Source organism: Scyliorhinus torazame, chromosome 1 (genome assembly GCF_047496885.1).
Source record: "Scyliorhinus torazame isolate Kashiwa2021f chromosome 1, sScyTor2.1, whole genome shotgun sequence".
Taxonomy (NCBI): domain Eukaryota; kingdom Metazoa; phylum Chordata; class Chondrichthyes; order Carcharhiniformes; family Scyliorhinidae; genus Scyliorhinus; species Scyliorhinus torazame.
In genome coordinates, this window is record NC_092707.1 from 300,055,123 (window position 1) to 300,079,293 (window position 24,171).

The 24,171-nt window shown below is 49.7% G+C and overlaps 1 protein-coding gene across 1 annotated transcript in view; it reads right to left on the reverse strand.

The window, feature by feature from the left end:
• The window catches only part of LOC140421398 (chitin synthase chs-2-like), a 126,901-nt gene extending 104,150 nt beyond the window's left edge, over positions 1-22,751 (reverse strand). The window contains exons 1-4 of the mRNA XM_072506101.1: positions 22,656-22,751; positions 5,528-5,707; positions 2,769-3,805; positions 804-893 (exon numbers count right to left, since the gene is read on the reverse strand). Of these exons, the coding sequence (XP_072362202.1) occupies positions 804-893; positions 2,769-3,805; positions 5,528-5,707; positions 22,656-22,751 (1,403 nt within the window). The remainder of the gene's footprint in view (positions 1-803; positions 894-2,768; positions 3,806-5,527; positions 5,708-22,655) is intronic.
• Positions 22,752-24,171: the final 1,420 nt, after the last annotated feature.

Here is a 24,171-nt window from a genome sequence, read left to right on the forward strand (position 1 = left end):
CTAATTCCCCTCATTCTCAATATCCTGGCAAATGGCAAATATGTCCAGAAGTCAATGTTCCCTCCTTTTTTGCAGGGTCTATATCCCAGAAGCACAGCCACACTGGAAGGAAAATATCATGGACCCATACCCAATCATTTAATGACATTGTCATGTCAAACCATTCTACATCATTCGAATAAGCAGAGAGAAAAACAAAGACTGGACCAATTGCAAATGTCGGGGAGGGGGATGGGGGGGGTCCGTGCCGGGGAGGGGGATGGGGGGTCCGTGCCGGGGAGGGGGGTGGGGGGCCCGTGCCGGGGAGGAGGATGGGGGGTCCATTCCGGGGAGGGGGATGGGGGGGGTCCGTGCCGGGGAGGGGGATGGGGGGTCCGTGCCGGGGAGGGGGATGGGGGGCCCGTGCCGGGGAGGAGGATGGGGTGTCCGTGCCGGGGAGGAGGATGGGGGGCCCATGCCGGGGAGGGGGATGGGGGGTCCGTGCCGGGGAGGGGGATGGGGGGCCCGTGCCGGGGAGGAGGATGGGGGGTCCGTGCCGGGGAGGGGGATGGGGGGGGGTCCGTGCCGGGGAGGAGGATGGGGTCGTTATGAGCCGTCACGCCGAGCGGCGCGTATGCCGCTGCACGGCGTGAACCACGTGAGCAAGCGTGGATCCCGTCACGTCGCTGCTAGCCCATTTCGGGCCGGAGACTTCGCAACGATTTTTGGGGCGTGACGCAAGTCGGATTTGCGCCGTTTTTTGCGCCGATCGGCGGACTTTGCGCCGATAACGGAGAATTTCGCCCCTGGTTCCTTGAGTTTACCTGAATATTGACGTGAGGATCTTTGCCATTTCGCCCACTGTTTCATGCCACATTGTTGCGCACAGATATATCATGACTCGGTCCGATTTCCTATTTAGAGAAATGGTTTCATTTAATACTAATTTCAAATTTGTTTCAAATAATATACAATGGATGGAATTCTCCAGTCTCCCAGCCACGCGTTTCATGGTCGTGCCACCACATGTCAATGGGATTTCCCATTGTAACCATCTCATGCCACCGGGGAAACCGGTGGGGGACAAGTGAATCGCAATGACCAGAGAATTCCAGCCAATATTGGGAACTCATAGTCACTATAGTTACTAATTATAATTGTGCCTGTTAAACATAAAGGAAATTATTTTAAATCCCAATTATTTGGGAGACAAATTCCCTAAACGTTGCCCAGGGAACTCCTGCTCTGCTGGTGCAAAGATCAGGAAAATGGGTGGAGGAGACCAAATGCAGCAGTCCCACCCTAATCCTCTGCACATTTTAACAAATTGCCCGAAGATCTGTTTTCCGTTAGCTGGACTAGCGCCTGCAGTAGACACAGATTTATCACTCAGCTGATAAAACTAGCACTTAAGTCAGCATGCTCCTCATACCAGAAGGTAAGAAAGGTGTGGCAGTAAACCCAAGACGACCACAGATTAGAACCATTTTAATTTCATGTACCTGACACATCTTTGAGCATCAGGGTTCTGAACTTTGGTTGAACGTAGTTTAGAGGGAACATCACATGACCTCCTATCTCCAACCACATGCTCCTACTCTCCCTCCATTGGCCACCTGGCCTGTTCACCGTCATGTCATCCTGCCTTCCCACATCAATTGGATAGTGAACAGGCCCTATTACTTGACTGGATGAACCTTGACAGTTAATCAGTCTTTTTACCATCACCAACATTTTATAAAACGGCTCAACTAAAACAATTTTTTGTGCCCTTATGATTTTTCTTCTGGGTTTCTTACAGAGGATGACTGAGGATTAAATTGTAACTCCTGGAGACCCCAGGACAGTCCTGGAGAAATGGCAACACTATAACACTATTTGGTATCAGGGCCTTTGGCTGCTACTGTCTGACAGTAACCAGAAGGCCCAGTGCCTAGCAACCAGGCCCACAACTACAGACCGCTGTGCCTATCTACTTTTCTCCAGGTTACCAACTCTTTTGAAATAAAATAAGGGACTTTTCAACCATGGGACTGGGAGTAAGAGCAGTGGGGGTGAGAAGGAGTGATCTTGGTGACCAATTGAGCAGGGGGTTACTGGTGAACCTGAGAGTGGGCGCCAGGCAATGATGGGGAAGGGGATGGAGGAGCAGTTTATGGTAACCATAAGAATGGGGGCTGGTGGTTAGAGCAACCAAAATTTACAACTTATTTTATGGAGTCACAGCATTTTCAAACTAAGAAGCTAATCAATCACTGCACTTTGAGCATTGCATTGCATAGAGAAGCTTTACAGACTTGGCTCTGATTGTTCAAAGGGAATTTCCCTCAGGGAAAGGGATAGCACAGCCAGGGATTAAGAATTGTATTTTTACCTTTCATAAAGCCACAGCTTGTGAAATGACTTCCACAATAGAATGGTAATGTAGCACCGTCAATATGACGCGAGGCAGGTTGAGGTAATGTCAATTGAAGGCTTTATTAAGCAGAACTTTATCCCCAGCAGCGTGGTTACAGAATGCAGCTGCTGAGGGAAATGGAGGGGAAAGCTGGGTTCTTATACCGGCATTTCTGGGTGGAGTCCAGTAGGTGGCAAATCCTATCAGGACCTGGCATCCCTCCACCAATAGCCTGTCGACACGTGGTGTACCATATTACCCCTAATACATACCACCATAGGTAACAGTGAAGTTAAGTGTATTGCACGTGGGCTTGCTTGTACTATGCAACTTTGCAGAAAAATATCTTTCTATTAAGATATCAGTAAGAAAGTATCATTGAGGGCTGTACCTTTTAATTTTCTCCTCTTTCTTTTTCTGGACTCGGGTATTGAGCAACATTGACTGTTCCATGAAGGCTGTTTCATACAACCATCGAACAAACAGCTGGGATGTCCTTTCAATCCTTTGAATGTGTCGGCTCCACACATAAAATGTTGAGAAGAAAAGCCCTAGCCAAAAGCAGACAGCAAAGGAGACAAGCAGTACCAAGCCAGCTCTGCTGGAATCTAATATTAAAGGTGCTCTGCAAAGGCTGCGAGGAGTTTCTGAAAGCAGGATTTGTACAGGGTCGCTATCATCAGAGTTGTTTAAATTGTGGCAGAGAGTAGTCAGGTTAAAAGTAGCTGCTTCTCCATACTTAGTGGAACTATCATACAACACGATCAAAAAAGCAAAAAACACTATTGGAGTGGCTAATATGGATGGCACGATGAAACTGCGTCTGACTGCGTGCATTTTACACGCCTGAACCCCAAACCAGTGACAAAGGGCGGAGGAAATCGCTTGTATTCCAAAGAGACTCAAGATAATTTTTAACTCGAATTGTGAGACTGTTTTCACATCTTCCCAGTTGTATTCCTTGATTAGAACCCATGCTGCCACAACAGCACCAGTAACTAGAATTCGAACTGTACTGGTAAAGAGGTATGTGATGTTTCTGGTGTGTCTCAAGCTTTTCCTTATATTTTCCATTGCTCCAATTTTGCAATACAATGTAAAGTTTTCCCACCAATTGAAAGATACGAGTATTAAGGCAACAATTGCAAGGCCCACATACGGTTGAATGTGTTTAACCTCATCTAAATGTTGTTGAGGATTGTGAGCTAAAGTGAAAAGCAAGAGGCCCAGGAAAACAAAGCCAAAGCCTACCAGTGGGAGTAACACAGAAAGTTTGAGTGGTTTGAGCTGAAACACTACTTGCAGAAGAGAGGGGAGAAGGCAAACACCATTCAAAATGTATAGATTGGTTATAATGTCAAAGTGAGGCATGCAGACCAACACCAGGACTGAAGTGGCAAAAGCAACAACTGCTTCGATCGTGCAAACCTGGCAAGAAAAAGGAGGAAAAAAATTAAATTTCAAAGTCCAATAAGTTAATGTTCAAAAAACAGGGTTAACATTAAAATATAAGTGTTGGACCGATAAGGTTCTTCATTGATCTTCAATTAGTTTAATCTACCTTGGTGGATACAGTGGGAATGTTGTACCCACAAAAAACTCCTTTCACGCTCGATCAACTTCCTCAGTACAATTTTCAAGCCTTTGCAACCAATGGATTGAAATATCAGGTGGTGCCTATAACGGTGGCCACTCACATACTGCCCGAGCTGAATTTCTATCCATAGCAGACTAGAAATGTCCAGCTGCAGGCTTGACTTTGAGTCAGTATCAATCACACTTGCCATATTTAATAGATCATGAATTAAGTATTCAATTAATATTTTTCTTTCTTACTCTTTGCTCCCAATATATATTTTGAAAGGGCTAACACCTTCGCTAAAATGACAGAGAGAATATTTTTGAACTGTTCTTAGTTAATTTTTCAAAGTAATAAGTAAGTTACTCCAACAGAAAGATCACGGGCGGGATTCTCCGAACCCCCGCCGGGCCGGAGAATCGCCGGGGGGCGGTGTAAAGCCCGCCCCCGCCGGCTGCCGAATTCTCTGGCGCCAGGGATTTGGCAGGGGTGGGAATCGCGCCGCGCCAGTCGGCGGCCCCCCCCGACAATTCTCCGGCCCGCGATAGGCCGGCCGGTCCCGCCGGAGTAAATTAGAGTAGGTACTTACCGGCGGGACCTGGCGGCGCTGGTGGCCTCGGGGGTCCTCAGGGGGGTGCGGGGGGGATCTGGCCCCGGGAGATGCCCTTACGATGGCCTGGCCCACGATCGGGGCCCACTGATCCGCGGGCGGGCCTGTGCCGTGGGGGCACTCTATTCCTCCGCGTCGGCTTCTGTCGTCCTCCACGATGGCCGACGCGGAGATCCCCCCTGCGCATGCACTGGGATGACGCCAGCACACGCTGGCGCTCCCGCGCATGTGCCAACTCGCGCCGGCCGGCGGAGGCCCTTCGGTACCGGTTGACGTGGCGCCGAGCCCCTTCCCCACCGCCCGGCGCGGCGCAAAATACTCTGGTGCTGGCCTACCCCTGAAAGTGCGGAAGATTCCGCACCTTTGGGGCGGCCCGACGCCTGAGTGGTTCACGCCACTCCATCCCGCCAGAGTTACCTGCCCCGCCAATTCCTGCAGAATCCCGCCCCACACCTAGATGAGTGAACTCAGGTCACACATTAAATTTGTCCCTTTCCAAGTTTTGCTGATTTACACTCAGTTAAACTAAAGTTGTCAACATTGACTATTTCCTAAAATCTCCTGTTCTGTATTAATGCCCTGTTAATACATATCGAAAGTTATGATACTATTTGTATGAATTGAAGAGGTAGATTTCTTTTTGAAAGTACAGAAGGACTTGGAGTACTAAAACCTTAAATTGTACTGTGGGTCTTGTGCTGAATTAATCTGCCTAAAATTCTTCTCTCTGTCTTTTTAGCAGTTGTGTTAACCCCTTCAAAAAAATAATTTAATAGTTCTGTTTCTTATTTATTACTTTGTACTTTCAGGTTAAACAAAACTATGCAAAGTGATTGATAAATCAGTCCCGCTTTTGAAATTTCATCTTGAAAATTAGCATTGGCTGCTCTGCAAGATTTTTTTAAGAAAACACGTAAGTTTCTAAAAATTAGTAAACTAAAGGACAGGTGGATCAGCTTACCATACCCAGGATACTCAGTGGAGGAGCAATGGATGATCCAAATGTTGTTTTCCATAAGGCTTTTGCAAGTGCCAGCACATTAGGCACCAACAATGCACAAGCTAGGATGATGTGACTGAAGGGCTTGTTTTCAAAGGCTGACTGAGGGTTTGATATGCTGATCAATAAGAGAAGACTGGTCTGCAAAATATAAAAGTGTACGTTTTACAGTACTCACATCGCTCACTTCAGCATGTCAAAAAGGGACAAAATGGTGACTAATCCCAAGTTAGTACCATACAGCATCAAAAGTGATTAGCTCCTTTAAAGGACTAATCAAGAAATGGTATTGAAACAATTTCTGGCATTTTCCACCCCTGGTCTCTCCTAGCTGACCTGTACACCAAGTTCATCCCAGCATCAGGGGTGAAATTCTCCGTTATCGGCGCAAAGTCCGCCGATCGGCGCCAAAAACGGCGCAAATCCGACTTTCATCACGCCGCCCCAAACGTCGCAAAGTCTCCGGCCCGAAATGGGCTAGCAGCGACGTGACGGGATCCGCGCTTGCTCACGTGCTTCACGCCGTGCGGCGTGTATGACGCCGCACGGCGTGACAGCTCATCAGGACGCGCTGCCCCCCCCCCACCCGACCGGAACACCCGACCGGAACACCCGACCGGAACACCCGACCGGATGGCCGTCTGCCGCTCAGCCCCGAGGTTCCAGCCACGGGATGTGGAGGCACTCCTGGACGCAGTGGAGCAGAGGAGGGACGCCCTGTATCCCGGACACGGCCGCAGAGTTCCCCCACGCCACAGCCGGCGTCTGTGGAGGGAGGTGGCAGAGGCCGTCACCGCTGTGGCCCTGACACCACGGACAGGCACCCAGTGCCACAAGAAGGTGAACGACCTCGTCAGAGCAGCCAGGGTGAGCCTCCCCCCCTGCCCGATATCCATATCCCCCATATCCCCCCTCCCCATATCCGTCCTCCCTCATATTCCCCCTCCCCCATATCCCCCATATCCCCATCCCCCATATCCCCCTCCCCCATATCCCCATCCCCCATATCCCCCATATCCCCCCTCCCCCATATCCCTCCTCCCCCATATCCGCCTTCCCCCATTTCCCCAAGTGAATCCAGCCCTAACCTTAACCTCTGCAATACACGCGCAACCGATGGCGTGCATTCATATACCTGTCTAACACTGTTGCCTTTTACCCCTGCCACCACCCCCCCCCTCCCCCCCCCCCCCCCCCCCCCCACAGGAGAAACGCGCACACAACACCAGGGAGCATGTGAGGACTGGAGGAGGCCCCGCTGATGAGAGGCCACTGACCGAACACGAGGAAAGGGCCCTGGAACTGGCTGGCGGACCTGAGGACCGGGACGTTGCTGATGCAGAGGTCGGGGGCGTACTAGCAAGTGAGCCACCGACACCCGTCCCCATATCCCCCCTCCCCTATATCCCCCCTCCCCCATATCACCTGATCACTGCCTGCGTGTCTAACCATGCATGCTTCGTTGTGTATCGCAGGAGCAAACGTCGAGGCACCCATCCCCGCAGATGCAGACTGCCCGCATGATGCCCCTCGGAGACCACGGGAGACGGAGGGACCCGGACCCTCCGGCATGCGACGCCCGCAGGATGCCCCTCGGAGGCCACGGGAGACGGAGAGACCTGGACCCTCCGGCACGCGATGCCCGCAGGATGTCCCTTGGAGGCCACTGGAGACGGAGAGACCTGGAGCAACAGGGAGACGACGCCCCCGTCTCGTGCGGGTGCGACGACGCAGGCGTGTGCCACCCAGCGACGAGAGGGGCAGCCACATCCTCCTCCCCGGCACGGACCCCCCCATCCCCCTCCCCGGCACAGACCCCCCATCCTCCTCCCCGGCACGGACCCCCCATCCCCCCTCCCCGGCACTCATCCTCCCGTCCCCGGCACTCAACCCCCCTCCCGGCACTCCCCCGGAGCCCAGCCCACTCTAACCACCCCCCCCGCCGCACACACACACACAAGACCCTACACACACCACTCCCCACACATTCAGACTGCGGCCATGCCATCGCCTGCCCAGCGGCCAACCCCCCAGGCCGTCACCCACCTCCACGCTGGTCGGCGTAAACCTTGAGCACAGGTTGACGCCGATTTAAAGGAGGTTTGATTTACGTCGACGTGACCGGTCATCACGTCGACGGGACTTCGGCCCATCCGGACGGGAGAATATCGGCAGGTCCAAAATCGATTGCCTTGCGCCCACCCGTGCCATTCTCCGAGGTCTGCAGCACCATTGATGCCCCGCCGACCTTTCTCCCTTCGGAGACTTCGGCGGGCGGTGTGGGCGGAATTCACGGCGGCCAACGGCCATTCTCCGACCCGCTGGGGGGTCGGAGAATCTCGCCCCAGGTCTCTGGAAATCTTTCAACTCAGCTCTAGTCTATAGATGTGCAGGTTTGGTTGTTTGGCCATGATAAATTGTCCTTAGTGACCAAAAAGATGAAGAGGGGATATTGGGTTACTGGGTTATGGGGATAGGGTGGAAGTGAGGGCTTAAGTGGGTCGGTGCAGACTCGATGGGCCGAATGGCCTCCTTCTGCACTGTATGTTCTATGTTCTACAGATGGGGCGAAATTCTCCAGAAATGGCGTGATGTCCGCCGACTGGCGCCCAAAACGGCGCCAATCAGACGGGCATCACGACGCCCCAAAGGTGCGGAATGCTCCGCATCTTTGGGAGCCGAGCCCCAACATTGAGGGGCTAGGCCGACGGCAGAGGAATTTCCGCCCCGCCAGCTGGTGGAAACGGCCTTTGTTGCCCCGCCAGCTGGCGCGGAAATGACATCTCCGGGCGGCGCCTGCGCGGGAGCGTCAGCGGCCGCTGACAGTTTCCCACGCATGCGCAGTGGAGGGAGTCTCTTCAACCTCCGCCATGGTGGAGACCGTGGCGGAGGCGGAAGGGAAAGAGTGCCCCCACGGCACAGGCCCGCCCGCGGATCGGTGGGCCCCGATCGCGGGCCAGGCCACCGTGGGGTCACCCCCCGGGGTCAGATCACCCCCCCCCCCCCCACAGGACCCCGGAGCCCGCCCACGCCGCCTTGTCCCGCCGGTACGGTAGGTGATTTAATTTACGCCGGCGGGACAGGCAATTTACCGGAGGGACTTCGGCCCATCCGGGCCGGAGAATCGCGGGGGGGGGGGGGGCCCGCCAACCGGCGCGCGCGATTCCCGCCCCCCGCCGAATATCCGGTGCCGGAGACTTCGGCAACTGGCGGGGGCGGGATTCACGCCAGCCCCCGGCTGGATTCTCCGATTCTGAGACTAAGTGCTGACGGCGGCGTGGGAAGGATGGCGTTTTACGAGTGAAAAAAATGACGTAAAATGGTCACCGATCCCCCGCCTGGTGAAGGGCTAGCAAGTACGCAGCGTAGAGCCACCGGCTCGAGCTGCAGATACGGCCGGTGAATTCCAGGGTCCATGCGCACGGCGGTGGCTTGCAGCTGCCATGCCGTGCAACATGGTGCCGGCTGCCGCAGACCCGGCCTGCCAAATAGTGATCCCCTTTGGCCAGGCTGACCACCTCCAGACCACCCCCCAACAATGCCCCAGCCCCCGCCAAAGCCCCCCCTTACAGTGGATCAGCTCCCCCACCGACTGTGGTGGCGCTGGACCTTATCCGCAACCGCCATGCCAGGTTCCCCAAAATAAATACCACACGTGACTGGCACTGTCGGGAACTCGGCCCATTGGGGACGGAACATCGGGGGGAGGGCCTCAGGTAACTTCCTGAGGCCGTCCAGACGGCATGCGGCATACTTCTAGAGTACGCCGTTTTGGAGGGGGCGGAGCATCACAAAAGCGGGTCCCCGATTTCAGTGCCAACGTGGATTCTCCAGCTGATCGGCGAACGCGATTTCGGTGACCGGAAAATCCCTGTTGCACCCCTGGACAACTTACATCAGGAGCATACTGCTGGCCAGAAAGAAATCCGAGGTTAAGATGCTTCCACAGGTTACTTAATTGGAGAGGGTATTGTAGCTCAGCCTAACCCTCCCTTCAGCTAACATCCACACACTAACTTTCAAACATAAATTACTGAATTACAAAGAGTAACAAGAACTCCACTCTCCAAAGATAGCTCATGAACATTGAAAGCAATTGAGAAACTGCATTATTTGTCCTTTCTCCTTAGTTTTTGAGATTAGTGTGAAAATGAAAATGAACCTGGAGGCCATACTGAACAAAGAGGCATTAGCCATGGACCTTATCAGCTGGTGAGGGGAGCTCAATTGACTTTTCCTTGGATGTCAATGAGTAGCAGCCTCAATTTTTAGCACTCTTGCCTGTGAGTCAGATGGCTGTGGATTCAAGGCACTCTCTCGAGTTAGGAGTACAAATCAGGCTGATACTGCAGTGCAGTACTGAGAGAATGCTGCACTGTTGGAGCTGCTGTTCTTAAACTAAGATGTTTGTTTTCTCTAAGCGAATGTCAATGACGCTACAGTCATATTTGCAAGAAGTGTAGTGTAGTTCCTCTTGGGTAATAAAACAAAGAAAATGCTGGAAGTCAGTTCTTCAGACTTTTCATCAGGATCGCCCCGTGCCCCCCCCCCCAGGACCCCGGAGCCCGCCCGCGCCCCCCCCCCAGGACCCCGGAGCCCGCCCGCGCCACCTTGTCCCGCCGGTAAGAGAGATGGTTTATCCATGCCGGCGGGACTGGCATCCTAGCAGCGGGACTTCGACCCATCCGGGCCAGAGAATCGCGGGGGGGGCCGCCAACCGGCGCGGCGCGATTCCCGCCCCCGTGAATATCCGGTGCCAGAGAATTCGGCAACCAGCGGGGGCAGGATTCACGCCAGCCCCCGGTGATTCTCCAACCTGGTGGGGGGGTCGGAGAATCGCCCCCATCATATGCATACAAATTATTTCTTTATCTTTGTTTGAGATTGTGGCAGCACGGGGGCGCAGTGGGTTAGCCTTGTTGCCTCACGGTGTCGAGGTCCCAGGTTCGATCTCGGCTCTGGGTCACTGTGTGGAATTTGCACATTCTTCCCATGTTTGTATGGGTTTCACCCCCACAACCCAAAGATGTGTTGGTTAGGTGGATTGGCCACGCTAGATTGCCCCTTAATTGGGAAAAATGAATTGGTCACTCTAAATTTAATTTAAATATATTATGATTACATTGGTCATTCCTTTGGAATATCATATTCAATTATGCAATGAAAATCCCTAAAAGACATCAGAAAGTTCAATGAAAGGAGCTGGACAATTGTTTGTAAATACGTACTACAATGCGCCCGAATTCACACAAAACGGAGAATTAGTAAGACTTGCCCTTGTCCATTTAATTTCCATGAGGATTTGCATGACTAATTGCAGTTAGTGATATGAACAAGGCAAGCCACTGTGCATCTCCTTAACTAAACAGCTTAAAGAATTGGGTGTGAGCTGTGAGAGCAATGTCAAATTAGGTACGGAAAACAAAAGGGACGGAAAGACTAGCGAAAAGTTTAAAAATGTAATGTTAAACTTGACATGTTTTAAATCTCAAACCTATTTTAAACCTGAGGAAATGAATCTCCATACTTGTAAAAGTTATTTTCCAATGGCAGAGAGGTTATTTGGCAATAGTTAAGACTTGCCACACCATTAAAATAGATACTTAAGTTGAAATGGGCAAATCGTGACTTTCTTTGGTGAGTTTAGTGCATATCTACAACATCTGTACAGAAACCTCGGGCAAAATTCTCCGACCCCCCGCCGGGTTGGAGAATCGCCGGGGGCTGGCGTGAATCCCGCCCCGGCAGGTTGCCGAAGACTCCAGCACCGGATATTCGGCGGGGGCGGGAATCGCGCCGCGCCAGTTGGCTGGCCCCCCCGCGTGATTCTCCAGCCCGGATGGGCTGAAGTCTCGCCGCTAAAATGCCTGTCCCGCCAGCGTAGATTAAACCACCTACCTTACCGGCGGGACAAGGCGGCGCGGGCGGGCTCCGGGGTCCTGGGAGGGGGGCGCGGGACGATCTGGCCCCAGGGGGTGCCACCACGGTGGCCTGGCCTGCGATCGGGGCCCACCGATCCGCGGGCGGGCCTGTGCCGTGGGGGCACTCTTTCACTTCCGCCTCCGCCACGGTCTCCACCATGGCGGAGGCGGAAGAGACTCTCGCCACTGCGCATGCGCGGGAATGCCGTCAGCAGCCGCTAACGCTCCCGCGCATGCGCCGCCCGGTGATGTCATTTCCGCGCCAGCTGGCGGGGCACCAAAGGCCGTTTCCGCCAGCTGGCGGGACGTAAATTCGTCCGGCGCGGGCCTAGCCCCTCAAGGTTGGGGCTTGGCCCCCAAAGATGCGGAGCATTCCGCACCTTTGGGGCGGCGCGATGCCCGTCTGATTTGCGCCGTTTCGGGCGCCAGTCGGCGGACATCGCGCCGTTTCCGGAGAATTTTGCCCCTCATGTCGTTCAGTACCTTGGAATGGGCAGTCAGATATTGAGATCCTGGGCGAGATTCTCCGACTCCCCGCCGGGTCGAAGAATCGCCGGGGGCTGGCGTGAATCCCGCCCCCGCCGGTTGCCGAATTCTCCGGCACCGGATATTCGGCGGGGGCGGGAATCGCGCCGCGCCAGTTGGCAGGCCCCCCCCCGGCGATTCTCCGGCCCGGATGGGCCGAAGTCCCGCTGCTAGAATGCCTGTCCCGCCGGCGTGGATTAAACCACCTCTCCTACCGGCGGGACAAGGCGGCGCGGGTGGGCTCCAGGGTCCTGGGGGTGGCGCGGGGCGATCTGGCCCTGGGGGGTGCCCCCACGGTGGCCTGGCCCGCGATCGGGGCCCCCCCGATCCGCGGGTGGGCCTGTGCCGTGGGGGCACTCTTTTCCTTCCGCCTTCGCCATGGTCTCCATCATGGCGGAGGCGGAGGAGACCCCTTCCACTGCGCATGCGCGGGGATGCCGTGAGCGTCCTCTGAAGCTCCCGCGTATGCGCCACACGGCAAAGTCAGTTTCGCGCCAGCTGGTGGGGCACCAAACGCTTTTCCCGCCAGCTGGCGGGGCGGAAATCAGTCCGGCACGGGCCTAGCCCCTCAAGGTTAGGGCTTGGCCGCTCAAGATGCAGAGGATTCCGCACCTTTGGGGCGGCGCGATGCCGGACTGATTCGTGCCGTTTTTGGCGCCGGTCGGCGGACATCGCGCCGATTGCAGAGAATTACGCCCCCTGTTTTTGTGCAAACTCTGGAAGTTCAGTACATTTCAAACAACAACTTGTGGATTTTTGTATCTAAGCTGTGCAACTGCACTCACCTGGACCTTCTGTTCAATTTGTTTATAAATAATGGGGAGCCCAGTTAGCTACATCATTATTTTTACAGTTAATTCTGGCCCACTGACATCTTTTTGTTTCACAATAATGCTACTGAGCGGAATAACAACACTATCATGACAATCTCATCCTGTCACTAATGTCATTGCAATACAAATGAGATAGCCTTTCTGACCTCAGAAAGTACCAGCTACCCTTCCCAAAGTGCCACTACAATTCACCAAGCACCAACTGCTCTTCAAAAAGTACCAGCTACCTTTCCCAAAATATCAGATACTCCTCAGAAGGTACCATTTACTCTTACTGAAGCTGACCTACTTTAATGCAAATCAAGACCTTGTTATGAAAAAAGAAAATGCCAGAAACACTTGGTAAGTCAGGCATCATCCATGGAGGTAAGGTGATCATTTCAGGTTGAGGACCCTTCATCAAATTCATTCTGCTTCAACAACCTCATCCTTTGTATTCCATCAGCCTGATGGAACTGATGGATCTGTGTCAGCTATGGCTCAGTGGTTGCACTCTTCTCTCTGAGGTAGTATGTTCTGAGTTCAATCCAGAGAGTTAAGAACAAAATCTAGGTGGACACTCCAATGGGGTGCCGCACTGTCAGGGGTACATACCTAGGGGGTGAGACATTAAACTGAATTCCCTGCCTGCACTCTCAGGTGGGTGTAAAAGCTTCCATGGTACTATTCAAAGAGAAGTTATCCTAGCCCCTTGGTCAACCTTTATCTCTCAACTAATCCTCAAAATAAATCTAGCCATTTATTTCAGTACATTTTGTATTTTTCAAAATGCATTTCATTGACTGTAAAATTGCTTTGGGACATTTTGAAGTCATGAAAGGTGCTTATAAATTATGATCCATAGATACTTAACAAAATCTGTATTATACTGCCATTGTTTGACAAAAACTGTAAATGATTTGCAACGTTACAAAATCTAAGTTTGAAATACATTTTCTAGGATGATGTCTCGAAGTCTTTACTAACCTTGCTGAGAAAGATAAGTCCCAGCACACAAACTCCAAAGATAAAGCAGATTATATACTGCAGAAGCAGTACAAATTTCCCAGTGATTTCTTCTTCATCATTTATTGTTTTCAGAGTAAAGGGATCCCATGTTTTCCTGAAACTTAATGAAAATATATATAATATATAATAAAGCACTTGTTGTAGAGTGGGCTTTAAAGATTGTTGTTATTTGTAAATTTAAAATTTGGTAACTTTTGTTTTCAGTGAAATTGCTTAATCTTTGGCATAATATTTCAAATGCAGCACACTGAACGGGCAGCACGGTGGTGCAGTGGGTTCGCACTGCTGCCTCATGGCGCCGAAGTCCCAGGTTCGATCCCACCTCTGAGTCACTGTCTGTGTGGAGTTTGCACATTCTCCCCGTGTTTGTGTGGGTTTCGCCCCCACAACCCAAAGATGTGCAAGGTAGGCGGATTGAACATGCTAAATTGCCCTTTAATTGGAAACAAATGAATTGTGCCCACTAAATTTTTTAAAAACGTAGCACAATGAAGATAGTTATTAATAGCTGAAGGAGAAGAGGTACGACGGTGAACAGCACATATCAGAATTCCTTTACACTACAGCATCTAATACACATTCTCGCAAGCTACAGTATTCAACTTGTCAAAATTCATTGCAATTAATTTGATTTGTAAAGAAAACCAATTATCAGATAACCAAATATGAGAGTTTTTAGTTACTTTGCTATTGTAATGGAATATTGCTTTGCAGGTTTTTTTTTCAATCCTTAGCTCTTTGAGGTTATTCCCCCACACAATGCATCCAGACATTTCAACTGTACATGTTTGCAGAATGTACTGCTTCAAATAAACAAGGTGCTCTAAAATTTGCAGTTACTCTTTTAATTTACCAAACCAGCTATAAATCCAGATATTTAATATCAAGCATTCATTGGCAAATGTTAAATATTCATGTTTCAAAATATTTTAATTAATTATTTGTATGTGTCTCATTTTTAAAAATGATACATTAATAGTACTTTATGAAAGTTTTAAAAGTTTTACCTGCTTCGGCATTGTCTTTTCAGCTCATTGATATCTTGATCCTTACTCTCCATTTTTTCTCAAGTTTGTAAAGAAATGTGATTTACTAGAGTATTCGGCCAGAATAAGCCAAATACGCTGAACTATCTATATATATGCTTTCAAGTTGACCATCTAGGTGTGGTGTTCATTTTACATATTCAGCCACACCTATCTTCTCAGTTATGTAAAAGATAGTTTTCTTTTGAAAACCATTTTACATTATCAGCCACAGATACACAGGATAGATGACTGATCATGTCCTTAAATAATAGAATTGGTTTTACTTAATAAAATATTTAATGGTTGTATGAAATTACTATAGCTAAGCACTCAATGATCAAAATAAATTTTAAAATCATCATTTTACTGGCCATTATGCTGCCTAAGATGAGAAATATATATTCACCAGAACCACACAGATCTTTTTAGTAACAGTTTCATTAAGTAGGCATACAATTATATCCATTTGATGTCTTACTACTAATCTGAAAGCCAGAGTTTAGGTTTTACGAACGTTTGTTTGTCAACTTCACCTGCTATGGCTGATTGGGTTTAAGCGTTTCAGCCAGGTTGCTACACAATGCCTTTTCATCCATTTCTTTGTGTAAATTAAACAGCTGATGTGTGACACCATTTTTCACAGTTATTGGCCCAGCCATGGAGACACATTCCTAGAACTGGCCTGTTTGTTAACCTTCAGATCCAAATCGCATACTTAAATAAAGGGCAATCACAGAATTGATTCTATGATTCTCACTCCTAACTGAAATAGGTGCTCTTTTTCACAATCCTATATTCTGTAGTGTTCTTAAATAGCAATTTTAAAGTTGCAATTAAAAATAATGTTTGCATTTTGTTTTAAATTCAGGGTGCACCATAAGTGCATGTAGAGGATGTAAAAACAATTCACACCTTTCTTTTGTCTTTGTTTTGATTACCTTGCTAAAAATCCTTGAAGCATAGGTGTAGGTTATGCAACATGATCTGCTGCACCCAACTAGTGGAAGGAAACATCTCATTCTGCAATTAAATGCTGCTTGTACTGTCTAAAAATTGTTCTAAAATTAGTTCATTCATCCTGTCCTGGTTTGTTTGCAAAATACACACAATTAGGACAAAAGCACAGGTTGTATTCTCCCAGAGTGTAAAAATTATTTTGGAAGTTTATTTGTTTCACCTCATTTGCTGCTCCTTCTTTAAAACATTGAAGATGGCAGCAAGCAAGAGACCTCCACCAAAGCCTATGCCAAGATAATTGTGAATAGAAAGTGCAGAGGAGTGCCTGAAACATAAGAACAGGAGTAGGCCAATTCAGCCCCTCGAGACATTTTTGGCATTCAATGAGATCATCTCCATTAAGCCAACTTGGATCCTTATCACTGGATACCTTTACCTAACAACAATCTACTGATCTCAGTGCTGAAAATTAAATTTGACTTTCACTCTTTCTGTGAGAAAATACTGACTGATTCTATTCCTAAACGATTTAGCTCTACAAGTGTAAAATTATACCCTCCTTTTCACATTCTCCCCGTGTCTGCGTGGGTCTCACCCCCACAACCCAAAGATGTGCCGGGTATGTGAATTGGCCTCACTAAATTGCCCCTTAATTGCAAAAAAAAAGAATTGGGTACTCTAAATTTATTTATTTTTAATGTTTTTCTTTTTAAAAGATTATGCCCCCTTATCCTGGATTCCCTCCAAAGTGGGAATCATTTCACGATATCTGTCTGCTGAATTACTTTATCATTTTGAATTGACTTGGTTCCAACACCCAACAGAAATATCTCATCACTGCTCAGCATTCCTCAGTCGACCTGTCACTCCCCGATAGGAAAGAACAGTTCAGACCGGTATTCTTGCTTCCCAGTTTTTATTGGTGCTTCGTTTTAAGGTCTACAAGACCAGTGTGGACCAGTATTCTCGTTTCCCCATTTTTACTGTTTTTTTCCTTCTGGCAGTTGTGTCAGGATGTGTCCGTGTATCATCGTACGTCTTTTTCACCCTTTCTTTTTACCTACTGTTCTCTGTTTCCGTCTGTCGCTAACATCTCTCTGGGAGAGAATAGAGAAAGAGAAACAGTAGGGGAAAAGAAATAGAGACAAAAGTGAGAGCAAGGAAGGCAACAGATGGAGTGGGAAAGAGAGTCAACAGATAGAACTAGCAGATAGAAAAAGACATAGAAAGCAAAACAACAGATAGAGGAGTAAAAACAAACATACAGAAACAAAGAGAAAGAGCTGGCAGTGTTATTAATAAAACTTTGCGAATCCAAGGAACCTTTGATTCCAGTAGGTCGATGTATCACAAGACTTGAATAAACAACCCATCTGCGTTCAAGGTTCTCAGCATCCGCAATGATGTCAGTTACTCAGTTATAAATATAGAATGGCTGACAAAAACTAATATATCCCAAAGTGAACATTACATTTTATGGTTAAATTGGTACACCTGTCTGCCTAATCCAACCACAGGAGTCCTGGCACCTGTGACTGAAATCTGTGAGTTAAGACTGACTAATGAAAGCTGCTAAAGAACAAGCTTGCATCCATACTATTCCAAAGGGGTCCCAAGTGTTCAATAATCAAAAGGAAAGGTTTATGAAAATGACCAAAGTCAGAAAGTGAGGATGTGGGGCCAATGGATTCAGGATGGAGCTCTGATTCCCACACGGCACCCTCCCATCTGATCAAATGTGCCCGCCCTGCCTTCAAACTCACTACTGGTGGGGGGTCACTTCATGCTGACCATTAACGTTTTTGAAACAAATGGCGATGTTCTCCCATTTTAAAATGAAGCTTGGTGGCAGTATGCCCTGACGGCGCCTTTCCCAGCTGATTCGTCTCCTCACCGTCGGTTGGCAGGTTATGAGGTCCCAGCACCATATTTAAATACCAGCCAGACACGCTCATAACATTCTCGACAGCCCACCTGTCTTCACCAGGGTGTCAGCAGCAAAAAGGCTAGAGCCTCAACAGGAAGTCTGTTCCTCAATTCAGCCACCCTCTCTCCCCCCCCACCCCCCACCCCCCCCCCGCCCCGCCCCCCCCCCCCCCCCCCCCCCGCCCCACTCTCCAGTCCATCACCTGCAAGGCACTCCTGCAGCACCTGGGCCTCTCCCTATTGCATGTGGAGTTTTCGTGCATCCCCTTCCAGCAAATGATGTGGTATCCTTTTGACCCCCTTGTTTCTGAACTTTTCATGCACCCTTATCAGGGTCCAATTTCCTTCCCTTGGTCTTCCCTCCGCCTTCCATTATTCGTCATCCTCTTCCACCTCCTCGCCCCTCTGCCTTCCACCATGAGGCTTTGCCCGACTCCCTTCTTATACAGCCCCCCTTCGACACTGCCCCTTTGACTTTATTAGGACATTGCTCCCCCCCACCCTCACACTTCAATCCCAGTCGAACTTTGGATCTTTGTTGCGATGGCTGCATGAGTCTTGCAACACGGTACTGTTCAGTTAGACACCAGTGTGTGGCACCAGAGGGAAGAAGATTCCTGTGCCTGCCAACCCCAGGCACTGTATTGATCTGAGACGGTGACACAGGAGGGTCCAGAGGTTCAACAGAACGGTGCTGTCCATGAAGATCAGATTGGTATGGAGATGGCGGACAGAAAATGGTCTGCCCAGCAGAGAGCTATACAGCCCATCAGGAGCACTGCAGCACTATGGCTGAAAGGTTGCAGCAGTCACTCCAAAGTCTCTTGCAAACTGAGCGACACCTTGTGCACGCTAGCCTTTATCAATCAGGTTTCAAACTCATGCAATTTCACACTGGTGAAATGGTGGAGCAGAAAAAGATAAGTGGTCACTGTCAGTTTCCCCCCTCCCCCAGTCAACAGATAGCCTATAGTCTCTTCTAACTCCCTCCCCCCACTTCTAGACCCATCGAGCATAACCAAACTAGCCCGATAAGTCACAGTCCCATCCCCCACTTGGCTTCCGTTAACGAGCTAACTTTCTGGTGCTAACAAGGTGACCACCCACCCCAGGTCCCACTTATTTAACCATCGCCTTCATATCTGTCCCAAGCATGTTTCTCCCCTCTTACCCGCCCATAATAAACAAAGTCCTTAAACTGAGGAAAGATACTCCCATTCCCCAGAGTCCCAGCAACTACTAAGCCCGTAAAGAAGGAAAACCTTTAAAAAAACAGAACAGAAGAAATGACCCCATCCAAACACCTCCGCCATTAACCCAACTCAACACCTAACAACATGAACAATAAAAACAGTAAAATATCAACATCCCAACCGGCCAACCGCCTGCCTGCATCCCTCAAGCCGTGTCTAGGTCGCAATTGTGATAAGGTCCTCTGCCTGCTCCGGATTTTCAAAAAATAAATTTTTTGAATCAAACGTGACCCTTAATTTCACTGGGTACACGACTCCACATTGCACACTTCAATTAAACAGGACCATCTTCACATTATTGAAAACCACCCATCGTTTCGCCAGATCCGTGCCAATGTCTTGGTAACTCCTTACCATGTTCCCATCCAATTGATGTTTCAGGCTTTCTTGGCCCATTCCTGTACCCGCTCATTTCTCTGAAAACTATGAAACTGAATGATCACCGCTTGAGGTGGCTCCTTCGGTCATGGTTTCTGCCTCAAGGCCCTGTGTGCCTTGTCCAGCTCCAGCGCAACAAATATCTCATCACTGATCATCAACTGGGGAAACTTTGCAGTGTTGTATTCGGTCGGCCTTGTGCCCTCAACGCCTTGGGTAGACCCACCAGCCCCAGGTTCATGTGCCTGGACCTATCTTCTATACCATCCAGCTTCGCTTTGAGGCCCTTGTTCCTGTCTCAGACGATCACCAATTCAGCCTCCAAGGATGCAAGTCTGTCTTCCTGCTGGGATAAGGCCTCCTCCACATTTTTCAATTTCTCCACCTGCGTGCCTACCACTTTAATTGTTTTGCTCAGTTGCTCCCTTACTTGACCCAAAGCTTCCTCCTCCATGGCTTTAAATGAAGAGTTTGTCCATTACTCCACCAAATTTCTTTAATTTCTGGTGACCACCCCCGCCATCATGTCAAGGGTGACAAGCATGGCTGCTTCCTCGGCCATCTTTGATGACTTGACGTTTGTAATTTCACCCCTCCACCCCTCTTTGATGTCAATTTCGACATCGCACTCTTTGTGGTTCATTTCACTGCCGCGAAAGTCTGTTTTTTAAAAAGATTCTTCCGATGCGGCCTGGGAATCATTGGTGAAGCTCTGACATTTTGCGGTGGCAATGACTGACTCGAGGCTGTGGGTGGGGGGTAAGCGCTCCCCTACACCTGGAATATGTGGGTCTGGGGAGCCCAGTCAAAAGACCATGGGTTTTTGCTCATTTAAACCAGAGAGCCGATGTGACATTCCTCCAGGAGATCCACATGCACGCGCGAGATTCGGGTGCAGCTTCGGAAGGCTTGGGTGAGCCAAGTTTTCCATTCAAGATTTGACAGCAGGGCCCGGAGGCTGGTGATCCTTATTAATAAAAGGGTCGGTTTTGTTTGGAGAGGGTATCAGCAGAAGCTGGAGGGAGGCTTGTCATAGTAACGGGGATGTTAAAAGGAACACCGGTGGTGTTGGTGAATGTTTACGCCCCGAATTAGGATGATGCACTGTTCAGGAAACGGCTGCTAGCTAGGATACATAATGAAGACACACAGCAGTTTATAATGGGAAGAGGCATGAATTGTTTGCTATACCCAAGGATGGATCATTCTCGGCCAGGATCGCTGGCCCCGATGGTTATGTCAAAGGCATTAATTGCTTTCATGGAAGAAACGGGGTGGGGAGAGGCAGACGCTTGCTAGTTTGGTCACCCGGGGGAAGAAGAGTTCTCGTTCTTCTCCTCAGTACACAATGTTTTTTCCAGGATTGACTATTTTGTCATAAGCCGATCGCTAGTGGCTGGGGGTGAAGAAATCTGAGTACTCGGCAGTGGTCATTTCTGACCACGCCCCACATTGAATGGTCATTGGTTGGGGGTAGTTAAAGGGCATCGAAAGGGGTGGGGGCCGGATGTGGGTTTGCTAGTGGACATTGGGTTCTTTGCAAGGATCCCAGGGGCTAATGACAATTATATTTTTGTGCAATGACAATGGGGAGGTCTCTCCCTCGATGCTACGGGAAGTACTGAAGGTTGTAAGTAGAGGAGACATTTTTTAAGACCCATGTAAAGCTGGAGTGAAGGAGGGGGCAGGGGAAACTAGGAGACAATATTATAGAGGGACATCATAAGTGTTCGGACACCCCATCCCAAGAACTATAAGTGGAGAGGGGAAAGGTGCAAACACAGTTTCATTTGATCGTTACAGGCAGGGCGTTGCTACAGCTGAGGGGCTAAAGGTGCTAAAGGGGCTATTCACAAATATGGGGAGTAGGGAAACCGGTTCCTGGCATAACAACTGAGGAAACAGGAGGCTGAATGGGAGATTGCCCAGATTAGGGCACGGGATGTTGGGCTGGTCTTGGATCAGGAGAAGGTAAATGAGGCATTTAAGACCTTTAACCAAACTTTATACAGGTTGGACCCTCCATGGAATGCAAAGATATGATGGAATTTCTGGGTGAGTTGGAGTTTCCCAATGTGGAGGAGGAGTTACAAGAGGACCTTGAAGCTCAGCTGGAGTTGGATGAGATCAAGAAGGAGATGAAATTGATGCAGTCGGGGAAGGCACCAGGATGTGACGGGTTCCCAGTGGAATTTAATAAAAAGTTCATAGACCTATTAGCCCCTCTTTTGTTAGGGATGTTCATGGACCTATTGAGAGAGGTGTTTTGCCACAGATGCTAAGGCAGGTTTTGATTTCCCTGCTCTTGAAAAAAGACAAGGGCCGAGATCCTCCCAGCCTCCCCGCTGAAATCGCGCTCGGCGCGGGGCGGAGAATGGGGCGTCAGACCCACAATCGGATCCGACAGCTTCCCGCGATTCTCCGCGGACCAGAGAAGCGCCACCAGTCATGCGCGCGCGGTCGACGCGCTGCCGGTCGGGGGCCATTGAAAGAGGCCCCCAGGCGATTCTCCGCCGGCAGCTGGCCGAGTTCCCGCCGGCGTGGTTCTAACATGGTTCCACCGAACGGGCACTCGGAGTGGCGGCTGCCGCAGCCGCCCTGGTGGGGGGCAGGGGTATCCGTCACTGAGGGGTGTCCTCCAGGACAGCCAGGGTTCCGATCGGGGGCCACCGATCGGCGGGGGCGCACAATATGGGGGGAGCCTATATTGTAGGGGCCAGCTTGCTGTGTGGGTCCGCCATGTTGCGCGGACCCATGGCCGGAAGTGCAGGGCCCCGTATCGGCAAACAGAGCTGCGTGGACGACTCCGGGGCCCTACAAAAAACGTTCAGAGTAATTTGCGCCCGTTTTCTCGTGGGCGTGGGAACATAGCCCCATTTTCAGAGAATTCTGCCCCAAGTGCCCCTTAGACTGTGGATCATATCATCCAATCTCCCTATTAAATGTGGATGGGAAGCTGTTAGCTATGGTTTTGGCATTAAGACTGCAACCTTGTCTGCCAGAGGTGGTGGGAAAGACCAAGCGGGTTTCATTAAGAGGCGGTGGTTGACAGCGAACGTGAGTTGACTGTTGAATGTGGTGCTTGATCCGGGGAAGGGTCAGGTCCCTCAGATCATAATGTTGCTCGACGCGAAGAAGGCATTCGACTGGGTAGAGTGGGATTATCTGTTAGCGGTTTTTAAAAATTTGGATTTGGGCCGGACTTTGTCACGTTGGTGCGGCTCTTGTTTACGGGCCCATTTGTCAGTGTTTGCACTTACAAAGTGACCTCCGACCCCTTTCGTCTTTACCAGGATACCAAACAGTTGTCCGTTGTCCCCTTTTCTGATTGCAGTAGCAATAGAGCCACTCGTCATGGCCCTGAGGTCCTCGGATACATGGGAGCAATAGTTAGAGATGGGGTTGAACAAAGGTCTCGCTGTACACTGACGATTGACTATAATATGTGAGCGACCCGGAAGCGTCAATAGATTATGGGAATCTTGCAGCGTTTTTTGGCCTTTTCTGGTTACACATTAATATAGGAAAGAGTGGATACTTTGTGGTTGGGTTGATGAGGCAGAGAGAGGGAGTTTAGGGGAATGCCGTTACAGCTAGCTGGACGTCATTACCTGTTTGCGGTTTAAAAAAGTTGGTGTCCAGACAGTAAGGGGCTGGGGGATACTCTGGAAGTTGAATTATACTGAATTATACTAATCTGATGGCAAAGATCAAAGCGGACTTTCAAAGATGGGACGGTCTCCCATTCCCCTGGTAGGCCGAGTGCAATCGGTTAAAATGAAAATCTTGCCAAGATTTTTATTCTTATTCCAGTGCAATCCAATATTCTTACCCAATGTTTTTTCCGTCTGGTGGCTGGGTTTATTTGGTGGGTAAGAGCCTGTCATGATATGCAAAAATGCAGCTAATGAACACATAGAATAGGACACGACCAATGAGCCGTCAGGACACTCAGGGGTGGTATCTCACTATAAAAGGGATGGGGCACTCACACCCGCCTCTTTCCACAGACCAACATCTACAGAGTGAGACAGGGTGTATCCTCAGCATCACACCCCAGCACGTGGCTTCAAGCAAGGCTGGTTCCGTTAGACTGAGTTACTACATTTAGATTAGCAGAGAGTCGAACTCATTGAGAACTGTGCTAATAATTCAATAAAACACATTGAACTCACTTCAAAGTCTGGAGCATCTTTTACTCAAAACTGAATCAAGTGGCAGCGTGTGTTATTCCAAATTACATGACACAACATGATACCAGGAGTCTGTTCAATCTAATTAGTTCAACTCAGCAAGATCCGTGACGACCAGCGAATGTATACTGGCACAATGGAAAGGATTCAGGCTCCTCACCAGCTCAGGACCTCCGGTAATCTCAGTGCCAACTGGCGGACATTCAAGCAGAAATTTCAGCTTTACGTCGAAGCATCAGACCTCAATGGTGCGTCTGATGCACGGAAGGTAGCTCTTTTCCTCACCACAGCGGGTGATCACGCCTTGGAAATATTCAACGCCAACATTTCAGACCATCCTGGACATGTTTTACAGCCACTGTGAGGTGGACACCAACAAAATCTTCGAACGCTGCATATTCAAGCAGCGATTGCAAGGTAAAGACGAATCCTTCAACTCATATTTAACTAACCTTAGACTGCTAGCGCAATCCTGCAACTTCGGTGATATCACTGACTCCATGATCAGAGACCAAATCGTTTTTGGAGTTCACTCTGATTCTCTGAGAGAGCAGTTACCGAAGATCAAGTATATGACCCTGCC